The 9,869-nt window shown below is 41.6% G+C and overlaps 1 protein-coding gene and 1 non-coding gene across 2 annotated transcripts; both read left to right on the top strand.

Annotated features, from left to right (window-relative positions):
• The first annotated feature begins 1,138 nt into the window (after positions 1 to 1,138).
• LOC147417279 (photosystem II D2 protein-like) lies at positions 1,139 to 2,723 on the top strand. The gene is made up of 3 exons (XM_086507737.1): positions 1,139 to 1,722; positions 1,973 to 2,322; positions 2,398 to 2,723. The coding sequence occupies exons 1-3, from the start codon at positions 1,568 to 1,570 to the stop codon at positions 2,628 to 2,630; spliced, it is 738 nt and encodes a 245-aa protein (XP_086363863.1). The 5' UTR covers positions 1,139 to 1,567; the 3' UTR covers positions 2,631 to 2,723.
• Positions 2,724 to 5,218: 2,495 nt separating this feature from the next.
• Positions 5,219 to 5,289, top strand: TRNAG-GCC (transfer RNA glycine (anticodon GCC)). The gene has a single exon. It is a non-coding gene; the product is annotated as a tRNA-Gly (tRNA).
• Positions 5,290 to 9,869: the final 4,580 nt, after the last annotated feature.

The raw sequence follows: 9,869 nt of genomic DNA, 5'->3' as shown, positions 1-9,869 counted from the left end.
CTTCATCATTTTTGTTTATGCATTATTTATGTCCAATGTAATTCTTTAAGAGATGTATAATACTTACGTTAGAGGCATTAACTACGCGGGTGGAGCAGCTTGGTAGCTCGCGAGGCTCATAACCTCGAGGTCACGGGTTCAAATCCCGTCTCCGCAAAGTCAATTGTCAATTCTTTTTCCAATTTACCGGAAGTTCCTACCGGGGATTAAAGAGAATCAGTTTTTCCTTTCCGTTCTACTGACTTCCCCATGGATGCAGCTTAATTAGTTCAATCGAGGAAATAAAAATTGGGATTCTACCCCATTTTTATCGCCAGTCTATATTTATTCACAGTACATAGGCCCCTTTCACTCAGCGGTAGAGTAACGCCATGGTAAGGCGTAAGCCGTCGGTTCAAATCCGACAAAGGGCTAAAATAGTCATGTAAGATGCTAATAGAGAGAGTAGTTATCCAAAATTTAGATATCCAGTACCATTGGCTAGGAAAAAAAGATACTGGAGTCAAAACGAACCCTGTTCGTGGGGGGGGGGGGGGGGGGATCTTAATGTAACTAAGTCATCATGCAAAAAGAATATTGTATTGTCTCCCGCGGTATCGGTAAATCAGTTGGATATACTTTTTTGTACCAGAGACATTTTGGTTATTCTTACCTCGGGAATTAAATGCAAATCTGACGAAAAGATAAACAATAAATAGATTTATCTATTTATTGTTTTATAGATATATATCTTTACATCTGCAGTTGCGAAAGAAGATACAAAAGAAGAATTGTAATTTGGGAAATAGTTTTTCCCTATTCACTGTATTACAAAACAAATTTCAATTACTGAAAAGATTCTTACAAGTCTCTGGCACTCTCCCCTTTTCCACATCTTTCAAACAATTGGAAACCGTTTACACTGCTAGGAGTCTAGATGGAGACATAATTATCCTGTTCGATGCATAAATTTCCGACACACCCTCTGGTTGCTACCTATTTTTGTTAGTCGAGACAAAATATTTTTTTAAGGTTTCCTAGGCATTGGTAGAATAAGTTCCTAAATATCCTCGAAGTAGAGATAGATGCAATAAAAAGCATAAGTTCCACGTATTCCTATGCATAACATGCGTAAACTCCTTATACTATACTACAAAATTTCGTATTTACCTACCCCGGATTCTCGGAAACAACTCGACTTTCCGTTGGATCAGGTTCGTTGTTGTGTTAAAATGGTTAGCGAAGTCCTGGAAGAAAAGGGGGGCTTACCTACTAAATATCTGACGTGGCAGAAGGGATCTCCCAGAGACAAGAAGGGATGATATATTGGAACGACAAGCAGGGAGGAGAAAGAATTGGGCAAAAATGATGAATAGAATAAATTGAAAGAAAAGTGAAAAAAAAATGGAAAAGGGCAAGAAGACCTTGTGAAAATATTACGATTTTTGATCTCGCATGACAAATTCTGATAAAATGACTTATCAACAATCTGGTAATCTCATATTCAAGAGAACTATACCAACTCCTGGAATATAGAAATAGGAATGAGGGACCTAAAAGTGGTTTGGGTAGCTTAGTGGGAACAGATATGACAATTGCCATTGGAAAATCTTCCAAAGAACCGAAAGACTTATTCGACAGTATGGATGACTGGCTCAGGAGAGATCGTTTTGTATTTGTGGGTTGGTCCGGCTTACTACTATTTCCCACCGCTTACTTCGCCCTGGGGGGGCGGGTTCACGGGTACGACCTTTGTGACTTCGTGGTATACTCACGGATTAGCAAGTTCTTACTTGGAGGGATGCAATTTCTTGACTGCCGCGGTATCTACCCCTGCTAATAGTTTGGCCCACTCTTTGCTTCTTTTGTGGGGTCCTGAAGCACAGGGGGACTTCACTCGTTGGTCCCAATTGGGGGGTTTATGGACTTTCGTCGCCCTTCATGGTTCTTTCGCCTTAATAGGTTTTATGTTACGCCAATTTGAACTAGCTAGGTCCGTACAATTACGCCCCTACAACGCAGTAGCTTTCTCTGGTCCGATTGCGGTTTTTGTCTCCGTATTTTTAATGTACCCTTTAGGACAATCCGGTTGGTTCTTCGCACCTAGTTTCGGTGTAGCGGCTATCTTCCGATTCATTTTGTTTTTTCAAGGTTTTCATAATTGGACTCTGAATCCATTTCATATGATGGGGGTTGCAGGAGTTTTGGGCGCTGCTCTCCTATGTGCCATTCATGGTGCTACAGTTGAAAATACTCTCTTTGAAGACGGCGACGGTGCAAACACATTTCGGGCGTTCAATCCAACTCAGTCTGAAGAGACTTATTCGATGGTAACTGCAAATCGCTTCTGGTCCCAAATATTTGGTGTCGCTTTTTCCAACAAACGCTGGTTACATTTTTTCATGTTATTTGTGCCAGTGACGGGTTTATGGATGAGTGCTATCGGAATAGTTGGTCTCGCCTTAAATTTGCGCGCGTATGACTTTGTCTCCCAAGAAATTCGTGCAACAGAAGATCCCGAGTTCGAGACTTTCTACACAAAGAATATCTTACTAAACGAAGGGATCCGTGCCTGGATGGCAGCTCAGGATCAGCCTCACGAAAATCTTGTATTCCCCGAGGAGGTTTTACCCCGTGGAAACGCTCTTTAATGGAACTCTCTCGCTGGGTGGTCGCGATCAGGAAACCACGGGTTTTGCTTGGTGGGCGGGGAACGCCCGGTTGATTAATCTGTCTGGTAAATTGCTTGGTGCCCACGTAGCTCATGCTGGTCTGATTGTATTTTGGGCTGGAGCTATGAATTTATTTGAAGTAGCTCACTTCGTATCAGAGAAGCCTATGTATGAGCGGGGATTAATTCTACTTCCCCACTTGGCAACCCTGGGTTGGGGGGTAGGTCCTGGCGGGGAAGTGGCCGATACCTTCCCTTACTTTGTTTCCGGAGTTCTACATTTGATTTCTTCCGCAGTTTTGGGTTTTGGAGGCATATATCATGCTTTGATTGGTCCCGAAACTCTGGAAGAATCTTTTCCTTTCTTTGGTTACACTTGGAAGGATAAAAATAAGATGACTACAATTCTCGGTATTCATCTAATATTACTAGGTTTCGGCGCTTTCCTACTGGTTTTCAAAGCACTCTATTTCGAAGGGTTGTATGATACATGGGCACCCGGTGGCGGAGATGTAAGAGAAATTACGAATCTTACTCTAAACCCCAATATTATCTTTGGTTACCTACTAAAGTCTCCGTTTGGCGGAGAGGGATGGATTGCAAGTGTAGATAATCTAGAAGATATTATCGGGGGACATGTGTGGCTCGGATCCATCTGTATTTTCGGCGGGATTTGGCACATATTAACAAAACCGTTTGCCTGGGCTCGTCGAGCTTTTGTGTGGTCCGGGGAGGCTTATTTATCCTACAGCTTGGGAGCTCTAGCCATATTTGGCTTCACTGCCAGCTGTTTCGTCTGGTTCAACAACACAGCATATCCTAGTGAATTTTATGGTCCCACCGGTCCAGAAGCTTCTCAAGCTCAAGCTTTTACCTTCCTCGTTAGAGAACAACGTCTCGGCGCCAACATAGGTTCCACCCAAGGACCTACTAGGTTAGGAAAATACCTAATGCGTTCCCCCACCGGAGAAATTATTTTTGGGGGTGAAACAATGCGCTTCTGGGATCTTCGTGCTCCTTGGTTAGAACCTCTAAGAGGTCCAAATGGTTTAGATCTTGGTAAGTTGAAAAGGGATATATAGCCATGGCAGGAGCGACGATCTGCGGAATATATGACTCATGCACCCTTAGGCTCCTTAAACTCTATAGGCGGGGTAGCTACCGAGATTAATGCTGTAAACTATGTATCTCCCCGAAGTTGGTTAGCAACTTCTCACTTTGTTTTGGGATTCTTTTTCTTTGTGGGCCATCTATGGCACGCAGGTAGGGCTCGTGCAGCCGCAGCCGGCTTTGAAAAAGGAATTGACCGCGATACCGAACCCGTTCTTTCTATGACACCCCTTAATTAAAATCCGAAGAATTTGTTTAGATGATGAAAGGGTGATGGCAGAAAAGTAAAATAGGTGAATAATTTCCCACGCGCTAACAAGTGAGGACTTAATGAATTTGCCTCCTCTTCTCTTAATTCATCACATTTATTTAAGATCTATCTATCCAACTGGATAGGTAGATTCCAACTCATCATCTAGTCATATGTTATACACACACAAATAATGGTTTTTTGCAACGTATTGGAGGAGAACCTCTTCGGATCGGAGTAGATCTCAGCTATCACTCTTGCCTCCTTTATGGCTGATCCAAATGTTAGGAGAGAGAGGGATTCGAACCCTCCATGGCATCGAGGTGCCATGCCAGTTTTCAAGACTGGAGCCTTAAACCGCTCGACCATCTCTCCCAAATAGGCGAATTCTTCCTTTGAGATTCGGAGGATAAAAAGTGTAACCCAAGTCTACCAGATGATTGGGGAAGACAATCGAGTTGCGAATGAACCGCAAAATTTTTTGATTCTAAGATCTATTTGTATAGAGAGAGATTTTTTTTTCTACCCTTGCTACGATACAACAGATACGGGGTGAAAATATCGCTACATGAGATAAACATCTTCAATAGCGGGTGGGGTTGAGCTAACTTTTCTAGTTGAGAGGTGTCGTAGGGATTTGATAAATTAGTCTTAGAAATAGACGTTTGTTCCCTACAAATGAAAACTTCGCAGCAGCTCCGTCGGATGCGGATTAAGTGGTACAGAAAATCAATTCCTCATGCGAAAGGAATCGGAATTATGACTACTGCTTTTCAATTTGCTTTATTTGCATTAATTGCTACCTCATTTTTACTAGTTGTTGGTGTGCCTGTGGCGTTTGCATCTCCCGGAGGATGGTCTGACAACAAAAATATTGTTTTTTCAGGGGTCTCATTATGGATTGGATTAGTTTTTTTGGTAGGTATACCCAATTCCTTCATCTCCTAAAAGTCTGTTTTGGTTCTTCCCCTCGTAACTTACCGTTACAGGTGGGGAATTCAAATGTGAGACGAGATAAATAGATTTTCCACCGCCAGAAAGAAGGATTTGCAATTTGCAATACATAACTCAGTTTAAGTTGATTTCGTAAGAAAAGAAATGAAGTTATGTAGGTAAATTTAATCTTTTCTTATATTAAAAGAAGTGTGTATTAAGGATCTCATTGGCAAAAGATGCAATTTGGTGCGTAAAATAAAATGACGGATTGCGCGGATACAGTTGAGTGGTAAAATTTCTCCTTGCCAAGGAGGTGACGCGGGTTTGATTCCCGCTATCCGCCTACTTTGGGGACAATAAAGAGGTTTGACCCCAAATGAAAAGACATACAAAACTCTTACCTATAGAATAGAAATTTCAAGTTTTTGCAATTCACAATTTCGTTCGAAATTTCGGGGCGAATAACTAGGTTGCAAGTTGTCATTTTCGAAGTGGATGCATATGAAACTACAAATTTTCATCGGGAGCATAGGGGAAACTACTTGTCAGTTTCTAATCTCAGCACTATACTCACTGGTGAGACATTTCGTCTGACCGGCTGAACGTCCTCGATGGTCTTTTCAAGTCGGCATTAGAATAGAATCTTTGAAACGGGGCGATATAGTCAAGCGATAAGACGTAGGAGTGCAAATCCTCAATTCCCCAGTTCGAATCTGGGTATCGCCTGGAAGAAGAAATGGAAAATAACAATTTGGAAGATTAAATTCATCTAATTTTACTCACCCATCTAGGTAGGGTTTTCCGGGGATTGCTTGGTGCGCCGAAATCGGATACAGGTTGAGTTGCTCTATAGCTTGTTATAGCCTAACACATTCCACGTATCTCGACAAATCACGCATCGACAATCCCGAATAAGTATACTACTACTTAGTCAGTAGCAAGTAGGAATTGACAAATCCTACAAAATTAGAAAAACTACCCAGTAACATTGGAAAAGACGACTTGGATTTATACATACTCGTTGTTTCTCGCTACTAGGGGGGTATCCTGCAGAAGAAGATATCTGAATGTAAACGCTCTCTTGTGGACTTGAATGCTTTGAAGGAGCGGATGAGCAAAGTAGAGCATGACCATGTATTGAAAGAGGAGAAATTTGACACTATGAGCCGGGATGTATGCGACATGAAAAATGTATGCACAAACAAGTCTTGGTCTGATGTATGTGGTAGCAATGTGGTTTCTAATTCCTCACTCATGCAAGCTATGGTTCAAACAAAGAATGTTGAGAATGTGGATGTGGAGGAGTTGAAGGAACGGGAGCGACGTTCCAAGAACATTGTTATTCGTGGAATTCCCGAAGAGAAGTTAGAGACACCTCCTTCTCTTGCCATTGTTATTGAAGATTTCTTCAAAACCCACTTTGGCATGTCCGGAGTTATGGTCTATGGAGCACATAGAGTGGGGAAGCAAAGAGTTCCTCGCTCGGGAGAACGGCCAATTGTATGCACCATGCCGGATGAGACCAAGCGAAAGATTATCCTTGATAATAGTTGGATCTATTTGAGGGATACAAAATGTTTTGTATGTGAAGATCGCACTATTAAGCAACAAAATATGCGTCGCAAGGCATATGAGAAAAAGAATAATAAAAACAAGGAGATCTCTCATGAAGAAAATGTGCCCAAGGAGGAGGCAAGTCTCTCAAGCAAATAGGGATGCGTGACCTATGAGACCGAGTTACAATTGAAAATATGCTTTTGGAATTGTAATGGATACCCATGGAATGCGGGGGTTGGCATTGATGAACTAACAAGCAAAGCCGATGTTGTACTTCTTGTTGAAACTTGGAGCATGATACACAAAGGATTAACGGCTTGGAGGATTACAATGTACATTCATTGATGTGGTCAAAGAATCTCAAGCAACGAAGAGGACAAGGAGGGTTAGCATGTATGGTTAAGAAAGGATTGGAAGATTTTGTATCAATTGTGAAAGATGACAAGTACAAACGTTATGTATGGCTGAAAATTATGACACCAAAAAGAGCACCCATTTTTGTAGCCGGTTGCTACATTCCTCATCATGATTCTCCCTTTTTATGCTTGCATGGATAGAGATCAACCATTTTCTGATTTGGAAGAGGACATTGCTTATTTCAAAGGTGAAGGTGATGTTATTGTATTTGGGGATATGAATGCTCGCACAAAAACATTGCAACATGATACTCAACAATTTGATATGCCATACATTTCAAGGGAGTTGGAGGAAGTTCACTTGTATGATCGTACTTCAATGGATGAGAAAGAGCCGGATCACTATGGAAAGTTACTTTTACACATGTGTAATAGCACGGGTATGCTCATTGCCAATGGTGTATCTTTGTGGAGTGGAACCAATGGATTTACATGTAGGAGACATAATGGGGATAGTGTGATTGACTATATGCTACTCTCTGAAGCCATCATGTATCGCATAAAGAGTTTTATGTTTGGTCAATGGACCCCGGAATCCGACCATCGCACGTTATGTATTGACCTTTCATGTGGAGAAGCAACTAAGCATGATAATCGCAGCCAAAGGAAAGAGAAGTTATCACTATGTATGGATTTCAAACGGGCACCAATGTACATTGAAATGGTTGAGCAAAAATTATGGATGACAAAGCTTCAATGTGATGCACCATTGGAAACTAAATGGGAAGCTTTCAAGAAAGCTATTTGTTCTTGTGCGGAAGAATGCTTTGCCATAAAGCATCTCCATGGTATCAACAAAGATAGATCACGCAAAAGGTGGTTTGATAAAGAATGTCAAGATGCTCGAAAGTCCTTGATAAAGCTTGATGCAACTATGGACAAAGACAACTATCGAAGTCATTTGCATACATACAAGGCATTGATTCAAAAGAAGAGAAGAAGATGGGAAGTAAAGCAACAAGAATTTCAAGTCCAAGAAAAGGCACATGCATGTGGAAGATTTTGGAGAAACTTGAGACGCAAGCGGGTTGAGAATTTTGGTAACTTGAGTCTAGTGGATATGTACACACATTGTAGGCAATTATATGAGCAAGAAAATACTGAAAAAATGCCATTTTATGGTTCACTCCCATGTATGCCGTCTTTTTTTACTATTGAGGATGTATGCGGTGGGCTTGAAAAGTTGGCCACTCGTAAAGTGGGAGATCTTCAAGGTATCAAGCCGGAGATGATCAAATGGACGGGAGATTTTACCCATGAGTGGATGTGTGATATGTTCAACCTTGCACTTCAACATGGTATGCCTTATGATTGGAGTACTAATTGGGTTAAGCCTTTGCATAAAGGAGGAGATGTAAAGAATGTAAGCAACTACCGGACTATAATGATTGGGTCTCTTATGGCAAAGTTGTTTGGGTGTATAATGGAGATGAAATTGAGTGATTGAGCTGAAGAGAATGACAAGCGTGCAAAGGGACAAGCGGGTTTTCGTCGATGCCATAGCACCATTGATCATCTTGTCACTCTTCGTGTTCTCATGGAGGAAAGTCGGTTGAAAGGCAAGCGATTGTATTGTTGTTTTGTGGACTTTAAGAAAGCCTTTGATATGATTCCACGTAACAATTTGTGGAGAAGGATGGAAGAACTCCAAGTGCCAAGTGAGTTTATGCTTGCGGTTTCTCGAATCTATGAGAAGGTGATTTGTCAATTGCGCATGGGAAGAGAAATTTCAGAAATTTTTGTAAGCATTATTTGGGTTAAACAAGGATGTCCATTGTCACCAACTCTCTTTGGTCTATGCATCGATCAATTGGAACAAATGGTACTTGACTTTATGCAAGAAGAAGGCATTGAAGAGGTCACTATTTGCAATGCGGTAATCATGCTTTTGTTGTATGCGGATGATGTAGTGCTTCTAGCACACACTTTAGAAGATGCACAAAAGCTTATGGTTGTCCTTGAGAACTTTTGCTTGCATAGTGGGCTGATTGTAAATGAATCCAAAACAAAGGTTATGCTTGTGAAAACCAACCATAAGGAGAAGCCATGCATTGTGTACAACAACGAGACACTTGAAGTTGTTGAGAGCTTTAAGTACCTTGGCCTTGAGGTTCCATCCAATCACAAGTGGCATGAATGTGCTATGCGTCGTTTGGAAGCGGGAAAGAGAGCATATTATGCATTTGAGAACATGTGTAATGCGGGAAACATCAAGTGTTGGGTTCTCAAGAAGTATCTTTTTGATGCATTGGTGACACCGTTCTTCTTTATGGAGTTGAAGTGTGGGGCGGGAGCATCTCAAAGTCTACTTGGAAAGAGTTTGAGAATGTCCAAAAGCGTTTTCTTACAAACTTTCTCCAAGTTAAGACACAAACACCATATATGCTCCTACTTCTTGAGTCGGGATCTCTTCCAATTGAGGTTATGGGCATCGAAAGGGTTGTGGAGTACATGATAAAGATGCGTCAAAACCCCTCACATCGACTTCCTACAATTGCATGGGAAGCAAGCAAAAAAGTTCAAAAGACGCATAAAAGCAAGATCTTGAGCACGGGATGGATGCAAGACATAAAGAAGTGGTTTGGGAGATGGGATGCATTACACTTGCTACATGATGCTTCAATTGACTCTCAAGTGAATGAAGCTTTTCTACAAGGCCAATGTATTACGGCTTGGGAGAAATCCGGTGGGTCACGCTTCATACATTACACCACCTATATTGCCCCCAACTACAAAACCATGTTCTTCGCTGAGAGAGGAAACCGTACTCACACTTACATGCTTGAGCCTATTCCCTTGTCCGCGATACGCACTATCGCAGCAATTCGGCTTAGCTCCCATTTCCTTTGATGCGAGATAGGGCGTTGGGGCAATGGAGAAGAGTCAAATCGATTGTGCACATTATGCTCACTCGAAGTTCGAGAGTCTGAGTACCACACACTACTAGAGT

The sequence above is a fragment of the Adiantum capillus-veneris genome, unplaced genomic scaffold (genome assembly GCF_014529385.1).
Source record: "Adiantum capillus-veneris isolate H3 unplaced genomic scaffold, ASM1452938v2 Hic_scaffold_291, whole genome shotgun sequence".
Classification (NCBI taxonomy): Eukaryota; Viridiplantae; Streptophyta; class Polypodiopsida; order Polypodiales; family Pteridaceae; genus Adiantum; species Adiantum capillus-veneris.
The sequence above is the reverse complement of the archived record's forward strand: the minus strand, read 5'-3'. Positions and strand labels throughout refer to the sequence as shown.

Bases quoted from the DNA above. Each gene is read 5' to 3' on its own strand.
- LOC147417279 (XM_086507737.1), top strand. From the start codon at position 1,568: ATGACAATTGCCATTGGAAAATCTTCCAAAGAACCGAAAGACTTATTC. The intron at 1,723-1,972 runs GTACGACCTTTG...TGAACTAGCTAG, and splicing joins CTGGGGGGGCGGGTTCACGG to GTCCGTACAATTACGCCCCT. The intron at 2,323-2,397 runs GCTTCTGGTCCC...TATTTGTGCCAG, and splicing joins TTCGATGGTAACTGCAAATC to TGACGGGTTTATGGATGAGT.